Below are 21,519 nucleotides of genomic sequence, written 5' to 3'. Positions count from 1 at the left end.
TCTCTCCTGCTCCCTTATTTTATCCACACAATAGTCCTATAAGGATAGTCAGCCTGAAAGGAGACAACTTGCCCAAGATCACCAGCTCATCAAGGGAAGACTGAAATTCGAGCTTCCTTAATCCTAATCTGTCACTCTATTAAACTGACCCTTCTAACATAGCCAGTTTTCCTTTGGCAATTGCTAAATCTGGCCAGAATTTTCAAGCTATCCTCACAGTCAATTACAAATAAATGTCTTTAGACAGTAGTTTGCAGCATCTTGGGTGAATTTGCAGTTTGGTACAATTTTGCCATTGTTCTTAAGGTCGTGGCTTAAAGCCAAGGTAAATAAGCTTAAACTGAGCTGAACTCTATGCTTCCCTGGTCAGCAACTAATTTTTGAACCAGCTGTATTCATGATTCTCTCCCACAGAAGCCAGGAGAGAAGCAAATAGATGCCCTGGCAGAGTTTTTCCCATTAGATAATTCAGAGGCTTACTCTATTTCTGCCCGCACTAGAGTTTACTTTTGAAACTCTCATTGTGCAACTTGTGGTGTGAGGAAGAGGAGCAATTTGGAGCAAAAGGCAAAAGTGTTGTACTTCTGGCATCAGCTCTCCCTTTATCAAGAAGAGGTTCTTCTCATCATGTGATCCAACCTGAGAAAGACATGATGTGCTACAAACCCCATGATCTCCATAATGGGAGTCTTGTGAGCAGTAGAATGGGCAGATTCCAAAGAACTGAACCATGCGTCCTCTGGCTGAACTAGAGACCCTTCCTCATAGGCTGAAGAAAGCAACAGTCATCCATACGTATGCCACTGCTTTGTACCAGATGAGGCCATCATCCATCCCAGTGTCTCCCAGCCTTGGCAATTTCCAGATGCGTGGACTTCAACTCCCATAATTTTCAGCAATAGCCATGCTAGCTAGGGAATTTGGGGAGTTGAAGTCCACACATCTACAAGTTGTCAAGGCTAGGAAACATGGATCTGTCCTAATATTGACTAAGGTGATTGGTAGCAGACCTTCAGAAACTTTAGCAAAGATCTTTCCCATCACCTCTTAGCTCAGTGATGGGCATCACACAGACCTTATTTAAACCTAGAATGGACACTGCCCACTTCCACCACACCACCCCAACATCAGGGCCCTGATCATTGACATGAAATGTATAACCACCGTAGGGTAAAACCTCCATTTTTCAGTAGAAAAACAGAAGAGGGAAAGATTGAATGACAATTATAGCAATAACCTAGCTTCAGAATAATGGAAATATGTTGTAGAATTTTTTTTAATTGAATAACTAGAAAAATAAGAGGGGCAAACCTCCCCTTACCTGGAAAAAATGAGTTTGCAATCCTCAATGACATCATAATGGTATCACTCTGTCTAATATGGCCCTTCCCCACTGAAAAATTAATTTGTAGAAAAAGACACCTCTAAGCCACACTTCATCACCCAAAACTTCCTCCTCTTCCTCACTGGAGATTTAGAGCAAGAGAAAAAAAATATTTGTATTAAGTACAGAGGCAAATGGAAGGCAAAGAAATATAGATCATGGCAATCAAGTTCAAAAGTAGACATCTGTAAACTAATTATAGTAACTATTCACAAAAATCTTTTGAAACCCATCCTGGCATTAATGAAAGCATCTGTAGTGTGATCAGATGGATTGCTTCCATTCACACACACTGCTTAACCTGTTTACTGAATTAACTAATTTACTGGATTTGCACAATACTTTGAAATGTAAAATAACCAAACAGTGAGGTTTGGTCAATATGATAAGTCACAAACAATAAGTCTTATACTATGCTTAGATATAAGCATATACCAAAGAAAAATGCCAGAAACCAACCCCAATTAATACTTCAACCAAGCTGAATATGCTGAATGCATCTGTAGAATGTTCTTCTGATTTGGGGAAAACATCATGTGAACACGGTCATGATCTCATTCTGAACATAGGTGCATTGCTATAACCTTGGATATGAGGAATTTTGTCATCATCCCACAGGCATAGCTGGAAGACAAGAATGTAGCGTTGGGTTGGGAGGAAACCTATCCACAGAATTGTTGGTGGCATTGAAAGGGCAGTTTCGGCAGTGCGAAACAGCATTCATATGTTACACGTGGATTGATGCCATCCCAGGGCTATCTGCAAGGGATGGTTAAAAATGTCAAGATGGCAGCTGCAACAGTACAATGGAAGCTCCACCTGATTTTTATGGGTGTTGGCTTGTTCTGAATCCTCTCTTTCTGTTGATGGCTCTTGCAGCAGATAAAAAAATGATGCCTTCAGCTTCCACGACAGGAAACCAGCAGATCTACTCTCAAGGCAGCCCGTTTCAACCAGGACATTCTGGAAAGTCTTTCAGGTATTGTGACTTACGGCAGAATGAATAAATACAGGGATGCCACACTTGTATGAGAAGCTGTAGAATGAATAGCAGTCCTTTTCATTACTAACAATTATTTCATTTACCCTGTTGGAAAAAATCTGAGGCTACTGTTAAATCATCCTCTGATAGGCATTTTCTGCTTCTACTAAAGAAAGGTGTTTCTATTTATTTTTACATCCTGTAATTTAGATTCAGATGTGTTTTTCTTTTTTTGAATTCTGGCATCTTTCAGCTGTGTGCAAATTTCTGTTTTGTAGAGTACTTTCAGATACCGAAAAGATTAAGTCAGTTACAATTAATTGATATAATTTGCTTTTGTACCTAATATAATCATGGAAAGAGAGATTCTCCATTGGATTTCTTTTTCTCCCAAGAATTAACATCTGGTGCTTGACTGATTTGTTACAGATGATGATGATGATGATGGAACCAACTTGATTTATATTGTTTAGCTCTCCATTCAGGGAGATCTTAAAATATGCATAATTACTTAAAAGTCACAACAAGTGAACCATCATGCAATGCAGAGATATATGTGCATGTTCTTCAATTCAATTTCATTATTTTTAAAAAACTAATTTAGCAAGTATTTATAATAGTATCTTTTGACCTCAGTGTTAGGGCTCAGAAATATCCAGATTCAACATCCAGTTATATCTGGACTGGTCCATGTAGAATGAAGGAACAGAGGTATATGATTGAGAAGAGCATAGATTACTGTGTGTCCTGTAGCAGGCAAAGGACAACATGGAGCTTGAAACACCTACAAGGCTCAGAATTGGGAGGGAGGTATTTACATTTCTTCTTTTTTAAAAAAATATAATTTTAATGAAAGTTTTAACAAGAGTAAAAATTAATACAAACTAAAATAGAATAAGAAAGAAAAAGATAGCAGTAAAAGAGAAAGCTAAAATGCAAAAAGAAAAAGGAAAGGAAAGGAAAAAAAGGTAGAAGAAAAGTAGAAAAGAAAGAAAAAAGATATAAAGAAGTGGCTTCAATCTTCTTTACAGCAATTATAAGTACAAAATTTATCTCATTCTCTAAAGTTACATCATGAGTTTCTTCTTTCTATAATCTATCCTATTTAATTTCCAAAACCATAGATCATAAGTTCATTTTTTTTCTGTTTTACGCAAAAAGTCCCTTCAGCAATACGTGTAGGTATTGTCTTTTCTCTAATCAAACATATTAATTTGGCCATCTCAGCAAGTTCCATCATCTTCACCAATCATTCCTTCATTGTAGATATTGCCAAATCTTTCCATCTTTGAGCATACAATAATCTCGCTGAGGTTATCATATATAAAAACAAAGTTCCATGACTTTTTTCCAACTGTTTATCCATCAGTCCCAAGAGGAAAAGTTCTGGTTTCAGTTGTATATTAATCTTTAAAATTCTCTGAATTAATATATGCATTTGAACCCAAATCTTCTGGCTTTTTCACACATCCACCAGTTCTCTCATCTTGTCGTATATTTCTATTCAATATTTCAAGAGGAGACAACAGGCATGCCTATCTTGTCCCTTTTTGTATCTCACGGGGTTTTGTCAAATTTCCATTGACAATTATTCTGTGAAGTGTAAATTGATCTTACCCATTTTGTAAAGTTCTCTCCAAAATTTATATTTTCCAAAATTTTAAACAAGAAGGCTCAGTTCAAATTGTCAAAGGCCTTCTCTGCAACCAAGAAAATCAATGTGGTTTGTTTTTCATTATGTTGCTCCAAGTATTCCAAAATGTCCAACACATTTCTTATATTATCCTTTCACTGTCTTTTAGGTTAAAACCCACATCGATCCTCATTAATAAATTCTTGCAAAATTATTTTCAACCTCTCAGCCAAAATCATTGTAAACAACTTACAGTCATTATTCAATAATGATATCGGCCAATAGGTTAAAGTCAAATTTTGTCCTGCCTTAGGTATTAATGCTATATTAGCCTCTTTCTAGTTCTCTGGCATCTTTCCGCTCTGTAAAATAGAATTCATCGTATTTTGTAAAGGTTGTAAAAGTTCATCTGCAAAGCATTTATTGTAAGAAGCCGGTAACCCATCTGGTCCAGGCAACTTTCCTGTTTTAGTCTTTTTTATAGCTTCACAAGTGTCCCTTATTGTTATGGATCCATTCATTTTTTTTTAAGTTTTATTAAAAGATTTTACATATATAATAAGAGATATATTTAAAGAAAAAGAGAAAATGTGAAAGAGAAAAAGGAAAGAAAGGAGAAAAAAGACAAAAAAGGAGATAGAAAAAAGAAGAACAGAACAGAAAACATGAAAAGAAATATAAAGAAATGACTTCCAATCTTCCTCTTGGCAGTTATACAGATAATTCTAATTAAACCTCTCTCTCTAAGATTACATCATAATTCCCTTCTTTCTATCACCTATTCTTTCTAATCATCAAAACCATAAGTCACAAAAGTTATGAGTCCGTTCATAATCTGCTTCTATTTCTCTGAAATCTTCAGTAAATTTGGTTTCTTTAAATATTCATCTATTTTCTCCAGGGAAATGTCTTGTCCTTTATATAAATTGGAATAATATTGATGAAATACATTTTGCATAGCCACATTATCTTTTATTATAATATCTCCCTCTTGGAATTTCAATATCATTTTCTTTTCTTTTTCTTATCATAATTTCTGTATCAACTACTCCCCAGGGTATTTACATTTCTTCTTTACTCAAGCCCTGTCATGACCTGAATCCCTTGGTTGGATCTTCCTGTGTGTTAGTGGTTGCCAGGATATATAGAGATGTGGGGAGAAATGCATAAATAAAATAATGAAAATATTTCATGAACCTCAGATTTCTGCCTAAGGAGGAGACTTGCACCTTGTTTGTAATCCATAGATGATATGCTTTGTATCTTTCTAATTACCTTTTGGGGAAGAAAGATTAGAGCATTCAGAAATGCAGCAGAATGTATTCCTTTTTGCCTGATGTAGTTCTTTATAGGTAAAGGTTTAGGATATAATAATATATCTTTAGGTATAGGGAACTAAAGACCATTTACTGGAATCTCAGTCTACTCATTGAGGATCCTCTTAGAAATTCCTCCTTCCGAAAAGATCAAGGGCAAGATGGTACCACCGATGTCACCATCTCACAGACTCCAGAACACCTACAAGCAATGGTTTCCAAAATATTCCCTTGAATCGCTGCTCTGAAAGTATCAGTAGGTACCAGTGAGCAGTCTTGTACTTTCCAAGTCCCTTTTCATTTTCTTCTTTGCAGCTCGTCTGTGGTCCATGTGCCAGGTGTCAACGACATTCAGTCCTCTTCATCAACAGGCCAGAACTTGTCACAGATTTCTCGGCAGTTAAATCAGAGTCAAGTTGCCTGGACAGGAAGTCGCCCTCCCTTCCCTGGGCAGGTATGGCCGCTAATTTTAAAAGGCTGGTTTTACATCTGTTTTTGGGCAGAGAAATCATATGTCATATTTTTGGCTCTATCCCTTTTATCACGTTAGAAGGTATAGTGATTAGGACTGTGCAGTACTTTGGACTTGATCTCCAAAAGGTGCTTTGGAAGATCTCCAAAGGGCACTTTGGAACATGCCTGAGTGAGAACATAGCTCTTGTCTGCAACACCTAAAAGCAGCATTCCATCCAGTTTTGCATCATCTGCAAATTGGATAAGTGTTTCCTCTAACTCATCTTGTTTGATTCTACGTGTTCCTTGAATTACAATGGCCATAAACCTGTGCAACAGAAATGAAAACAAATGACCTAGTTAGCTCTGGGAAAAGTTGCTTATACTATAATGCACAAGGCTGTCATTGCATCGCTCTATTTCTGTTTAAAAAATACAGACAGCTACTCCATCTCTTTTGTTTATTCTCCATTCAGCAAATTCCTTCACAAGCTAGCAAGGCACAATCTTCACCCTTTGCAATTGGATCCAGCCATACTTACCCTGCTGACCCAGCTTCCTTCAGCCCCCTGTCCAGTCCTGCTACATCTTCTCCGAGTGGAAACGCCTATTCCAGCCTCGCTAACAGGACGACAGGCTTCGGTAGGTATGAAAGTTGACCATACTGCATAAGCACCTTAATATATTTGATTTAAGCTTATGATTCTAGAAACCCATCAAGCATGGTGATTTGGAGGTCTAAAGAACCTCAGATAGAAAGCAAATGACTCAAACTGGGGGAGCATCCTTATTATGGACAGGGTCTGCAGAACCACAGGAGATGTGATGACACAGTGACACCACTGGAGGAGCTGGAGGAACTTTGGCCTTTTTAAAATCTATTTTTGGGAGGTCTCCAATAAAATAGGTATGTTCAGGTTACTGGAGACTTAGCAGTCTGATTTTACATTTATTTCTTTATGAAATATAGTTAGACAATCTAATAGCTGTAATCTGTTGGTGGTCTCCTGAGTTTGGGCAGTGCAATTTTAGTAGGCTTTGCAAGACTCAGCTTGTTAAGGAGGTAAGAGGATTTTTGAGAGCATTTCAGTACTAGCACAATAAATCCCATATGCTGAAGAGTCAGTCCAGCCAACTGCTGCAGAGATTCCATCTTTAACTCCCCTCTGAATTCGGTATTAAATGGAAATACTTAAACAAACAAAATGCAGTGGGTGAATGACAAAGGTTGTCCCATATACGTTTTCCTTTATCTCCCAGGTTTTATTTTACGGAAAGTCTGGCCTAGCTTATAAACTCTTATGCCTTTCTATAATGTCACTGTTCCTAATTACAATAATTGTTTTTGTCGACCTTTTTAAAATTACCCACTTTTTTACTCATTGTATTGAGAAAAATAGATAGGGAAACTGTCAAAAGGAAATGCAGGGAGAATACTAGCGAGATAGTACGCATAAGGTAATTATTGAATTATGGTAGTAGTGGATATTGAGGGTCAGTTTGGTGTAGTGGTTAAAGGCAACAGACTAGAAACTGGGAGAATGTGAGTTCTAGTCCCACCTTAAGCATGAAGCCAGCCTGATGACTTTGGGGCAGTTCCTCTCTCTCAACCCTAAGAGGAAGAAGGCAAGGGCAAACCATTTCTGAAAATATTATCTAGAACGTGACATCTATGGGCTTCAATTGCCAGATTCCCCATGCTGGCTGTAGAATTCTGAAAGCTGAAGTCCACATATCTTAAAGTTGCCCAGTTTGAAAAACACTGGTCTAGAAATGACCCCTACCAGCGGTTATCTTGGTTACTGTTGTTCTTGGCAGCCTTCAAGACTCTGGCTCTTGCAAGCCCTTTGTCTGGAATAAAATACAGACCTTTCCAAAGGTGATGCTAGCCAAAATGCAAGACTTGAATTTTCGGTGTGCATAAAGGCTTTGTGACTGGGAATCGTTGCAAAGGAAACAGACTTCAGAATTCTGACTAGATAATAGCCTAGTACCCACCCAAGCTGATTTTTTCTCATCTGACAATTTGCTGCTGTTTACACTTAAAAAAAATACTCCTGGAGGAAAAGGGGAGATTGAACAGGATGTGTTCTCAAGTCAGCAAATCAAAGCAATACCTCAGACTAAAGCAGACTTCACTGAAAATTCAGGACAGGGTGTGAATGGAGATGCCAGAAACAAAAGGTGAAGAGAGAGCACGCAAACATCAAAGCATACAGCAAACCAAAATATTTTTTTTCCTTCTTTCTTTTTCTTTTTTTAAGTTGCACGGTGAATTGTTCCAGCCTAAAGCAAGGAGAGGAAAAATATCTTCCTTTAGCTATTCCAGACACTGGATCTAACGTCTAGTGTTGTTTTCAAGATGCTGGATCTTCTAATTCAGAAGTTACCAACAGAATTCATTTTAAAAAGATCAGCCATCACTGAACAGTGTTTAGATTTGCAAAAAACATGCTGATAATTATACTGTTTTGGGTATTATTAATATAAAAAACAGGACTTTTGGACTGTACGCAGATAGAAAAGTTAGTATAAGATGTTTGCTGTACTTAGTTCTACCTAAAATGTACAGGAGTTGTACTCACTGCTTAAATTCAAAATAGCCAGAACGCCATTTCTAAACTACATTTATGTTTTGGCATTAAATGTAAAATATTTATTATGATAGTGTTGCCCTATCTTTCCTAGAATTTTTTCAAGGCTCTTAAGAGTTTTTTTCCCCACATTGCAATTTATAGAAATCTGGAAAATGCAGTGTATCTTTAAAAGGTTAAACACATCTTACTATTAGCGTAGTCTAGAACAAAGCTCTAGTAATGCCTGATGCCTACATTTTGTTTTGTTTTTTTAATATAATTTTTATTGAAGAATTTTTTAACAAGATAAAAACAATGCAAATATTAGAAAAGAAACAAAATAAGGAAGAATAGTGAATAAATAAGAAAGAAAATAGAAAAAGGAGGAAAAAAATTATAAAAAGCTGTCTTTTTGACAGCAGTTATAAATGCATTTATATTTTACCCTCTCTTTCTAAGGTTGCATCATAATTTCCTTCTTTCCATAATCTACCCTTTCTAATCTTCAAACCCATAAATCACAAGTTCATTTTTCTCTTTTTTCAGCAAAAAGTCCATAAGGGGTTTCCACTCACTGATAAATGTTGATCTTTCTCTAATCAAACAAGTTAATTTTGCCATCTCTGCTAGTTCTCTCATCTTCACCAACCATTCTTCCATTGTGGGTATTTCAGAATCTCGCTGCAGTAATCATATATAAAAATAATCTTCCATGGCTCTTTTCTAATTGACTGTCCATTAATCCCAGCAAGAAAAGTTCTGGTTTCAGTTGAATGTTGATCTTTAAAATTCTTTGCATCATTATATGTATTTGAACCCAGAAATTTCTGGCTTTTTGACAAGTCCACCAAGCATGATAAAATGACGCTTCATGCTGTCCACATTTCCAACATAAATTTGAAGTACCTTCATACATTCTAGACAATTTTTCTGGAGTCATATACCAATGGTACATCATTTTATAAAAATTCTCTTTTAAGTTATAACATAATGTAAATTTCAATCCCTTTAACCCCATATTTTCCCACCGTTCCATCAGTATATTGTGTCCAAAGTTAGCCCATTTTATCATACAGTCTTTCACTTGTTCTTCTTCCGTTTCAAATTTCAATAACGGTTTATACATTTTAGCAATTACATGTTCATCATTTGTATACAGTTCAAATTCTGTCTTCTGCTGCTCATTTCCAAATATCCTCCCAATGCCTGCATTTTGAAAGACATTTCTAAGGGATTATAATGTTCTCCTTTGGGAAGAATGATCATGGCCTGAGGAATGGCCCTGGAATGACTCTTTTCGTTTCCTGGAGCAAAATCTCTCCTTTTGATTCTTGGCAGACTTCATTGTATGCATGCTGGTAATGTTTTAAAGAAGGGGCTTCTTGTTGCATGCAGGAATATTGTGCAGACTGACCGAAAAGAGAGGGAAGCCCTACCCAGAGGAGCAAAAGGAGGGAATGAGCCTTCCCTCTATTCTGTGGAGACCTCACTCAAAATCTAATTTCTTCAGCCCAGATCACTCTGTGCCTCTCATTGCACAGAAAAAGGGATGCTCCCTTTCTTCTTGCACAAAGAAGCATGGAATTATCTTCTCATGGAAGGAGAAACTGTCCTTTCCTTTATCCCCAGCTGGTTTGCTCAGAGAAAGGGGGCTTTGGAAGGGGAAAGACTTAGAAGGCTCACTTGGCATGTTGTTGCTAACAATTCAGTCCAATCCATAGGCATTTTGAGGTGCCCAGTCCTTGCCCTAATTCACCACCAGAAAAAAAAATGCAAGAATTATTATTTTATTTCACAGAAAAGGTGTCTAACAAGAACTGTCATCGTGGTTTTCTGTTTTTGTTTTTGTTTTCAGCTGAGAGCGGCCAAAGTAGTGGACAGTTTCAAGGACGGCCTTCAGAGGTCTGGTCCCAGTGGCAGAGCCAGCACCATAACCAGCAGAACAGTGAACAGCATCCCCACCAGCAAACCAGCCAGACAGAAGTGTTCCAGGTGAGGGAGAACCACTAAAAACGTTTGGGGATCAGGAAGTTGTAGCTTCAAGAAAGCGGCAGGGATTTCATAGAACCATCAAGTTGGAAGAAGCCATAAAGATTCTTAAATTCAACTCCTGGTCACTATTGGAAGTCCAAGTTAAAGCATCCATAACAACTGTCTATCCCAGTGTTTCTCAACCGTATCAACTTTAAGATGTGCGGACTTTAACTCCCAGAATTGCTGGCTGGGGAATTCTGGGAGTTGAAGTCCGCACATCTTAAAGTCGCTGAGGTTGAGAAACACTGGTCTATCCAGTCTCTGCTTGGAGACATCTAGGAAAGGAGAGCTTACCATCTCCCTATACCAGTGGTTCTTAAACTGTTTGACCCAATTACCCCCTTCCCCAGTCTCAAATAATGTCATAACCCCCACCATAAAAACAGATTTTGTTGTTTACACAAGCATCTTGGCAGTGGCAAATCTAAACTGCAATTACAAGTTGCTCCATTACCTCCTTGGGAGTAATTACCTCCAGTTTAAGAACCACTACCCTAGGTCATGTTCCATTGTAAAATCGCTCTTACCGTTTGGATGTTCCTAACGTTCCACTAGAATTCCTGTAACTTAAGAGAACTGATCTTGACTTTCTTCTGGCTGACACCTCTTCAGGTAATTAAAAATGCTATCCTATCCCTTAGAGCCATCTTTTCTCAAGGCTAAGTATACCAGCTTCTTCAGTCTCTCCATATACAGTAAGATTTAATCTGCAGTCCCAGGATCATCACTGTTACTTTCCCCTACCCGTTTTAGGTGCTCTGATGAATCTTGCTTAAAATGTGGTGCCCAACCTGTGCAGGATGTAATTGAAGGATTACTTTTTGTGATTTGGAAGAGATTGCTCCCCACCTTCCTAAACCCCCAGATTTAAAGGAGCAAGAGCAGTATGATAACCTGGTGGGTCTCCCTTAGAACTAACCCATTGCTAGATTTGCAAAACTCAGGATATTGAGGAGTTAAATTGAAGGCATGGTATCTTATCACATTCTAGAGATTGACAGAAAATGGGCTGCATGAGAACTGTGGGAAATGTATAAATGTATGTATGTATGTATGTATGTATGAATGTAAATTTATTGGCCGCCCAACTCCAGTGAACTCTGGGCAGCATCAAATTAAAAAACAGAAGTTCATGGCTGCCTCATGTACAGCCTCTAGTAGCTGATGGAGGGTACCAGATATAGATATCTTTGCCTTACTTTCACTGTGGAAGCACTCCTTCGCCATTAGCTCTGCTATCTTTGGAGTTAACTGCTTTGCAACCAAACAAGGTTTTTCAGAAACGTGAATGGCAGAAGTTCCAAAACAGTGCTTTTTGCCCTCTCATGAAATAAACATCACATGTTCTTTTGCTTTCGTTCTTTTACAGGATATGCTTCCTATTCCAGGGGATCCAACACAAGGGACTGGCAATTACAACATAGAAGACTTTGCTGATTTGGGGATGTTTCCACCATTTTCTGAGTAAATTTATCTAGCCAGATAACCTGTTCTGGTGCAAGATTGGGGGAAGCCTGCTGATGTAGTCTGGGCTCTGTTTTTTCTTTGTTTGTTTGTTTGTTTTTTGGTGTTAACATTATCATAGAAGCTCTTATCCAAGAAGCCCCCGTTCTCTTATTTCAGATAACTTGCTCTCCTTCCCAATGTTAACCATGCAAATTCTAATAATTTACATCATATCAGTCAGGATTTGTGTAAGAGTTCCATTTGTATTTCATTCCCATTTGCAAAAGAAATCAGGGATGGATGAGTAGAGGAAAGGAGAGGAGGATGGGGGAGCACTTTGTCTGTGTGTGTGTGTGTGTGTGTGTGTGTGTGTGTTCTGAGCTCTTAACATCAAAATATGAACCACTGCTAATTTTCCATTTTCAGGAAAGTTATCTTGCTTAAATATTATCCTACTCCCAACTCTCAACACAAATCCTCCAGATTTTTGTGGGACTTTGAACAAGGGATAGTTAATGAGTCATGCATAGCAGTCTTGGGTTGGGATGAACTAAAAGAAGCACCATTCAGCCCCCATAGTTTACTTCACTGGGGGGAGATACTTGGTATGTATTCTTGGATTCGGTCACTAAAGCCCAACCATTTAAAAAGATCTTGACTAACAAGGCTGGAAAGAACCTCCTATAATTCTAAACTAGAATTTTCATTCATATATATGTTCAATGTATGGTAGCACTCACTGTGCCCAGCAACGAAAATAGGACTGTTATGGTTGTGTGTTATAACCAGATCTCACTTTGCATTGCAACCAGGGTCAAGTAGGTTCAATGTTTGGCTTCTTGGGGCTGCATTTCTTGTGATGCCTTGATCTTGTGGGAGCTGAGCATCAGTTAAAATAATAACAAAGGTTATACTAGCCATCCTGGATCACAAATATTGTAGCCTAGATCAGGAATATCTGTCCAGGATCATAAAGATTACAGAGTAGAGAATGGCTGGTTTCTCTATTCTTGGGATCTGCTCTAGATTGGAACTGTGGGGTTAAAAAAAACCACTTGTGCCATATGACCTCATCTTCAGCATGATTGTCTGTGCTTCATTATGCTCCTTACCGCCTATTTATAACGTTTTTGCAGTAATAGAAAAACATACATTGCAGTAGAGTAATAGAAAGACATACACTGAAGTGGAATAGTTTTGTGTTTAAATAAAAAAACAGAGCTGTGAAATGCTATCACATTAGTTTTAAATCAACTATTATTTCGTATAGTCGAAGCTCTAGCCAACTCCTTTCCATCAGCTCTGTTAAACTTTTGGTAAAACTGTTTGGAATATAAGGTTGGCATCTCTAAGTTAGCAAGGCTCTTTCAATGATTTTTTCCACATTGGCACTAAATATGATGCATTCTCAGATCGTACGGGAACTGTGAGGGGACTGACATATCAATGGCATTGAGAGAAATGCAATGTGGACGTGGTGCACAGAAATTATGTTACTGTGAAGTATACCACACATTGCAAAATCTACTTGTTCAAGCCGTTGTTTGCTGTAATGTTTGCAAGGCGCCTTACTTGAACATGATGTGCTTGTGACTGGGGAGAAAGATTAACTGAAGGGCTGTGACTTTTATGGCAGGGATCACTAGATATAGGCCAGTATACTGTGAGATTGGGCCAGAGATGACATGGCTCACCCACTTCCTTGGGGAAAGAGCGTGCATACATGTGCTAAGCACCCTTGATCCCTGCTGAAGATGCACCCTGGAACCCTGCTTACATTTTAATGCCTTCATCTATCATATTGTCATCTAGGCCAGTTTGAATGTAAGGTTACATTCCTGTAATCTGGTGCTTTCTGGCAAAAATGTTTATGGTCTTTCCAACTCCATGTTAATTCCACCTAAACTTGAATGTGTATCCATTTTTACTACCATCTGTGTATCTAGTATTGTACGAAATCAGTTCTTTTTTGTGTGTGTGTGTCTGGCTTTGAGTTTGCTGTAGGAGTGGGAAGTCTGCAGGAAGGGAAGCTGTTTGGAAAGGGAGCACGATAACATGGAATTTATAAAACAAATCTAGAGGACAGCTGACCTAGGCTGAGATTGGATAAGCACTTTGGAACAGGAGATATTCATGTCACATGGTGTGTGGTCTTAGACATCAGATGTGAATGACTACATAGTCCAGTTAATCCAACCTCCCCTCTTCTTTCTGTGAAGGAAGAATGGCACCAGTTGAATCACTGTGGCTTTCAGCGAAGGATCACATTACACATAAATTTACGGAATCCCTGATGGTCCAGAACCTAGTACCCTCCAAATGGGTTGAGCTACAGCTTCCTTCATCCCTGGCAGGTATGATGGGAATTGTAGTGCTGTGTATCCGGATTAGAGAGAGGCTATTATATACAATCAGTGATATACTTCTTGGTGGAATGTTACCAGTTCAGACTGCAGCTGAGTTTATATATAGCACAATATGTTTAAGCCATGGGTTTAAAAATGAATTATTCAATATGCCACAGGTGACTGGGTTCACACTTAATGCTGAGCCATAAGTCATGGTTTACAAACCAGTGCTTGAGTTTACATAATGCACTAAGCCTAGTTTGACATGTGCACTGAGTATTCTTAACTTTCAATGCCCTATCTATTCTCCGATGTGACATAGTTCAGCAGATTTGGAGTTGTAGACCTAGTACAAGTACAGTTTGGAGGCCACCAAACTGAAGAAAGAACTCTTACATTCCTCCCTGTTACAACCAAAAATAGTCAATTACAACCAGGAAGAAGTGGCTGGGCCCACAGATCTTGCTAAACCTGAGTTAACACAAATAATTCCTGGATTTGCATACCGTGCTGTATCCAAACAAACCACATTGTGACTTAAGGCAATGGCCTGTTTCTCACAACACCATGAATTAGAAATCATCAACCCCATTTTAGCCCAGTCCAGCATATTCTGCAAACCCAGCCAATATGAATAACTAATGTCAAGACAAGGGATAAGTAAACAAGGGTCAAAGGAGACTCTTCTGATGTCTGGCTCTCATACTTGATACAGGGATCCATTTTCAGCGGTAACCCCAAGTTGAGTGTAACAAGTAGCTCCATCCTTTGGGCTGGTTTGCACAAAGCTCTAAGCCATAATATGTTTGTTTGTATTTAGCTTAATGTAGTATACTTAGTGTGATATACCTATCCCCCAAAAAAGACACATTTGTTTTTTTATTGACAAATCATAGTTTGAAATCTTGCTTTCTTAGATTATAAACTCTGTCTTGCTTTAACCATGGCTTCAGTTTATGTCTAAACCCAAATTTAGATTATTTTTGTGTTCTGCCCACTTCTTTTACATATTGGCAAAAAGAATGGAGAAAACTAAGAATTGGCTGAAAAAGTCCTGATTATTTTGCTAGTTGATTAGATTCTCTCTGCCTTGTTCCTAACTTCTTCAAACCATAGTTTTTAAAAACCCTAAATTAGTATTATGTGTAAATTAGCTCAGTTTGTACATAGCATTAAGCCATAATGTGGCGTGTTTAGGGCTTATTACAGTGTTTGAACAAGATAGCTTAAAGTTATTGGCAACCGAAGCTACTGTGGGGTTTTTTCCCCCCAACAAATCTGGATTTAAAAAGCCTGATTTTGTGTTATATGAGAATTCAGCCATTGTTTCAGTCATCAATATTACATCTAGTTGGGTTGCTTTTCCTGCTAGAAAATAAAATATGGAATTACAAGTCAACATTTTCAAAGTTCTGAATTCATTTTAGTGCAGCATTAACAACATTGATGGATTTTTTTCCCCCAGCTGGTATGGCATATATATTTTATGTGCATTGTACTCCTTTCATCCCTCCTTTCCAAACGTTTGGCAGATGTGCAGTTATCAAAATCATACTGTCTATATAATAGATATTTTTGTTTAGACCTGATAAGTTTGTTTGGGGGACAGTAAGAAAGGAGAACCTGGCACCTTAGCTCTTCAAATGGAGGGAGGCATTACTAAACGTGGATAGGCGAGGGATACAGTGAAGACATTTTGCTATGACTATGGGGGAGCAAATATTTTACATTATCCATCTGTGCCTTTAGCTTACCAGTTGCATGGACACAAGCCATTGATTATTAGGTCCAGGCATTCTCTGGTCACTCTTAATACAATATTGATCTTAGGGGAGAAAGTAATGCAAAATAGTTGAGATATCCTGTTGGGGCTACTGACAAATTAATATAAATTGTCATGTTAAATAATTTTAATATGAATTGAGTTTACACAAAACACTTAACAGTTATGTGGTTGATTGGTTGTTTTTTGGCTTGGTGCTATGGATTAGTTCCACTCCTAACTATATTATTTGGCCCAACCTAGAGCTTTGATCTGACAAATTCTTCCAAACTTCTCACCACCATCCCATTCTCTTCTAGCTTCTGCCCAAGTTTAGCCTTCTGGTCCTTCCTAGAGGAAGGCAAGAGGAAAATATTTTTGAAAATATTTTCATTAGCAACCTTATCTTCTACTGGAATAACTGGTGAAATCATCTGTGCTGATTTCAGTGGGAAAGAGATAAATAAATTTTATTTATTTATTTATTTATTATTAAATTTGTATGCCGCCCATCTCCCCCCAACGGGTGACTCTGGGCGGCTCACAATTAAAATCAGAAACCCCATCAACAATTTAAAATCCCCCCATAAATAGTAAAATAAATAATCCATTAAAAATCAAATCTAAACAACAAACCCTGTACATAAATACTAAAAACATTCAAGATGATTGGGGGGGGCAAGGTCAATCACCCCATAAGCCACCTCCACTGGTGCGAGCCCCCATCTGGCCCCCAGGCCTTCTGGCACAGCCAGGATTTCACCCCTTTCCTGAAGGCCATGAGAGTGGGGGCACACCGGACCTCGGGAGGCAGATTGTTCCATAGGGCGGGGGCCACAGCAGAAAAGGCCCTCTGCCTAGATCCCACCAGTCAAATTTCCTTGACCAGTGGGGTCTGCAACATGCCCCTTCTGCTGGACCGAGTGGGGCGGACTGAAATAACCGGGGCAAGACGATTTCTCAGATAACCTGGTCCTGTGCCATAAAGGGCTTTAAAGATGATGACCAACACCTTGAATTGGACCTGGAAGCAGACTGGCAACCAATGCAGTTCACTTGAATATCTCCCACTGAGATCTCAATGTGCTTATTCTTGGCTCTGGATTGTATATTATTTTGCATCAGTTTTTCCCTAAGAAGTAACTACAGATGTTTTGTTTCTTTAACTGACTTTTCTTACCATTGGCATCAATCTCTGTTGAACTCTTTCATGTCAGTGTGTGGAACTGTGCTGTGGATAAAAATGTGTTTTGTACTTCTGAGTGTTCTGTGTAGCAAAACCAGTTTTGTGTGTCGGTATAATGAATAACTTGCCTTTTAAGATTTCATTAAAATAATAAAACATCATAAGCTACTTAACATGGAATGTAAAGCTGTTGTTGATTCCAGTATACAAGATAACTTGATTTTTTACTTTATTGACTTAATGATTGTAGTTAAGATTTATTTAAAAAATAATACAGGATTCCACTGTGTCTTTATTTTACTTATAGTATTTATATATTGTTTCTCCAAACTAATTTGCAAAGTAGCTGATAGTATAAAGCACTTTAATACACTAACTCAAAATCCTAAAATTATTGTCAAGTATGGTAACTGCCTCAAAAAAGGTTCATCTAGAAAACATTCTCAAAGACTGTTGGTGCTGAGGATAGGCAAACCTTTTTGGAGGTCATCACTTGGAAGCCTCTGCTCCGAGGAGATACATGGACATAATTTGCAAAATGGAAACTCTGAGATGTCTATCTCTGGTAGATCTCAAAGTGGGGAAAGTAATTGTTTTCTCTAAAGGAATGTGCACTAGAATGAAACAGCACAGAAGTATTATTCAGATAGCATCAGGCTTTCCAACTACACTAGTCCAAAACGATCATTTTGATTGAAAAGAAATAGTGAAGCTATTCTAACCTGACATTTTCCAGCTGCATTGGGACTGAACTCCCATGATGGCTGGAAATTGTGAGAGTTGCAGTTGCAGCCTAGATTGTCAGGCCGAAATAGCTTCTTCGTGACTTCTCAGGATGACCTCATAATCTAAGATCACTAGTCTCTGTAGTAGGACAATCAAATTCCCTCTGCTTTCCTGATTCATTATCTAAATTTGATCTCAGTTTTGTAAATCTAATTATGGAGTTTGGGACAACTCCATCCTAGACCTCTCTTCCCAGACTCAGATAACTTCCACCACCTCCTCTTTCAACCACAAGATTATCAAAACCAGCCAAGGTGTTCTCCATTACAGGAAAGAGGGATCTGTGGCACTCCATATAGTATTGGACTGCCCTTATCATTGGTCAAGGCAATGGTTGATGGAGCTGGAATCCAATATTTGGAGGGCTATAGTTTCCCATCTCTTCCCAAGACCACCATCTTTTTAAAGGTCAGTCTCAGCACCACAGACTTAGGTTCTGGTTATGCCTGGTAGTTCAGCTTCAAACAGGTGAGACTAAATCTCTAAGGATGCTTAAGAGATGTTGATTGGAGGAAAAGCTAAAAATCCCCAATATATTTCAACATACCCTCTTGACAGGAGAAATTTTTGTGGGGTAGTGTTCATCATCAGATAGCCCTTTTCTTTGTTCAGCTGTTTTGTTGGTGTCTAGAAATGGCCAGTTTGATTTCCTGCAAGGCTTCAGAACATTACATTACATTGGAGCACTTTCAGATCCAACTTCCCCCTACTGATCAGAACTCTGTTCTCTTTGCTGCTAGGAAGTCACTTGACCCTTCGTACTGATGTGTTGGGCAACTGGTAGTTTCCCAGTCCTGACCCCCAGTGCATTCCTCCATGGCACTCTCCCCCCCCACCCCGTTTTGCTAGTCACCAGATATTGCTTCATGAGAAAGTATTTGAACAGTAGCTGAGCAGCTGAGTAAATATATTAAGGGTTAAAAAAAAAAATACCAAATCTTTTGACAGTGAAAAAAAACACACCATTTTTCTCTTCCTTTAATCTCCACTCTTACCATCCCCTGCCAAAAGACCCACAGGGAAATAAAGATCCAAGCTGGAGAAGAAACAACAATAATAACACAAAAGGAAACAAAATATGGGACCTTTTCCCCCTTTTGTCCATTTGGATCTAAATGCACCCTGACATCTGCCCATTTGGAGACACCCTCCAGCTTTTCTAATTCACCATTTTCTAAGACAATTTCCTTCCTTGGCCTCACGGCTCAGTTAGTTAGGAGTTGTATAATTCTGAAAATCTTTCTCTGAACTGGAGGGACAAACCATGTCCACAAATTACTGGGATAGCTCCAGATGACTGCATGGTTTCTTCTGTTTCCAGCATTCACAGGTAAGTATTGTTGGTGACATAAAAGCAAAACTACTCTCCATCCACAAAAGCAAGGACAGGTTAGAGCAGTGTTTCTCAACCTCAGCAACTTTAAGATGTGTGGACTTCAACTCCCAGAATTCCCCAGCCAGCAGCCAGAATTGAAGTCCACACATCTTAAAGTTGCTGAGGTTGAGAAACACTGGGCTAGAGTCACACGGCTTGTTGGTTTGGAGGTTTGCAGATTGTGTGAATCTAGTCAATTGTTATTTAACCAATAAGCCATCATTAAGCCGACCACAGCTGTGAACCACACCAGACAGAACATAAGAAAGTTCTTGGCTCAATCAGACCAAGGGTATATCTTGTCTCATCTCCAACAGAGACAGGGGGGAAACTGAGAAGTAGACACGCAATGACATCTTCCAAACACTGCCCAGCAGCTGATTCTGAAAGGCATGCTCACTGATACTCATGGCAATTTATTTATTTATTTAATGTATATGGTTGCTCACCTCAATATGACTCTGGGCAGCTAATAACAGTTAAAAAACAATATCACAACAACAACACAATATTACAATAAATACAAATCGGCAACCAAGGTTAAAAAACACTACAACCATCCCACAGACTCTGCCATACATCCCAACTCTGATGCCCAGTGACAGAACCAAATCTTCAAGGCCTTACAAAAGACTACCAGGGTTGGGGCTAATGTGATCTCTGAGAGATGATGTTCCAAAGAGCAGACATCAAGACAGAAAAGTCTATGTTCGTGGGTCCCACCAGAAGGCACTCTTTAATACATGGGACCTGTAGCATGCCTCTATTGCTGGAAGTGATGGGGTGGCTAGCCACCATCAGGGAGAGAGGGTACCTCAAATAACCTGGTATATTCATTCATTCATTCATTCATTCATTCATTCATTCATTCATTCATATGGCTGCTCAACTGAAAGTATGTGACTCTGGGTGACATACAAATAAAAAAAACCCCATCAGATCTATAAAGCTGTCTGACCCTACAACAACTCTGGGTGGGTTACAACAATCAAAACAGTCCCAAAACAGAAGTCAAAGAGAAAGAACTATACACACTGGGAAAGCAATAAAACATCTAACCTAACATACATACAGTAGCCCCATAAGAGCCCATCACCCATCTAGCCCAATGCCTGGAGGAGGGAGCCATGTTTTCAAAGAGTGTTCAAACATAGCCAGGGTAGATGCCATAAGGATCTCTGGGAGGGCAGGCACTCCAGCAGAGAAGTCTTGTTTCCTGGGTCCCAACAGTTGACACAGTTTAATCGATGGCCCCTGTAGCATGTCATCTCTGACAACAATTATATTAGACCAAAACAATTGGAGATGACCCTGGTCAATGTCTTCTGAGAAGGTAATCTTTGGAGTCACAATGGAAAAATTTAAGGTATAGAGAAACTTAAGAAGTGAATCTTCTTTATTTTTTATATGATAACAGCAGTGAGACTTTTGTATGCACAGAACTGGACTCACAAATACCTACAACTGAAGAATGGATAGCGAAGTTAATGGAGTTGGCCAAATTGACTACTTTGATTAAAGAAAAGAATCTGACTAGCTTTGTTTCTGTTTGGAAACCCCTTTTTGACTTTTTGCTTAAAACTGAAAGAAATGAAATTTTAATTTTGGTTTTGATGACTGATATATTTTATGGCTATAGAAATACTTTGTATTAGTTTATACATTAGAGTAAAAGATGAACGTATTGTATATTTGTACCTGTACCAAGGAAAGTCAGTTATCCTTTCCTTCCTTTTTACTCTTCCTTTTCTGCACTTTAAATTTCCTTCCCTTTTCTGATCTTTTTTCTTTTTCCTTTTTTTTCTGTTTTCTTACATTTTATCCTTTGTTGAAATTTAATAAAGTTCTTAAAAAAAAAAAAAGAAGTGAACCTTTTCCAAACTATGGTGTATTTTGCTTTATTATACATCACTGAAATGGTGTGGGTTAGATTGAGCAAGAATTTGTATTCCAGGAAAAAATGTCAATAAAGATAATTTAAAAGTAACAATAACTCCATTTTGGGGTATTAAGTAATCTGGTATAGCATATTTGATTGATCTTAAAAACTATACCAAACCACAGTTCAAAAAAATGCTAGCCTAGCATGTTGTGTGAACATGGCCTTCCTTTTCTCTTATTCCCCAACCTAACAAGATAGTGACATTCTTCAACACCATTCCTTCCTCCCTGGACAAGATCTATGTTATTTTTTTTAAGAAAGAAAAGTTGTAGGTGGTGCTAAAACCTGCCCCCTTT

The 21,519-nt window shown here is 38.4% G+C and overlaps 1 protein-coding gene across 2 annotated transcripts in view; it reads left to right on the top strand.

Annotated features, from left to right (window-relative positions):
* ARNT2 (aryl hydrocarbon receptor nuclear translocator 2) overlaps positions 1-21,140 on the top strand; it is a 106,902-nt gene extending 85,762 nt beyond the window's left edge. Inside the window, exons 15-20 of one of the 2 annotated variants that reach the window (XR_015797507.1) lie at positions 2,264-2,363; positions 5,631-5,769; positions 6,245-6,410; positions 10,200-10,336; positions 11,748-19,295; positions 19,407-21,140. Coding sequence is in view for 1 of the 2 variants with exons in the window: in XM_007432111.4 (XP_007432173.2) it covers positions 2,264-2,363; positions 5,631-5,769; positions 6,245-6,410; positions 10,200-10,336; positions 11,748-11,846 (641 nt within the window). In the remaining variant the exon portion in view is untranslated. Of the gene's footprint in view, positions 1-2,263; positions 2,364-5,630; positions 5,770-6,244; positions 6,411-10,199; positions 10,337-11,747 lie in introns of both variants that reach the window. The other variant, XM_007432111.4, reaches the window with a different exon arrangement.
* The last annotated feature ends 379 nt before the right edge of the window (positions 21,141-21,519 follow it).

The sequence above is a fragment of the Python bivittatus genome, unplaced genomic scaffold, assembly GCF_059951505.1.
Source record: "Python bivittatus isolate LINGU-HERP-01145 unplaced genomic scaffold, Pbiv_v1 ctg000530_np1212, whole genome shotgun sequence".
In the NCBI taxonomy this organism is placed as follows: Eukaryota; Metazoa; Chordata; class Lepidosauria; order Squamata; family Pythonidae; genus Python; species Python bivittatus.
This window is presented reverse-complemented; position numbering and strand designations above follow the sequence as displayed.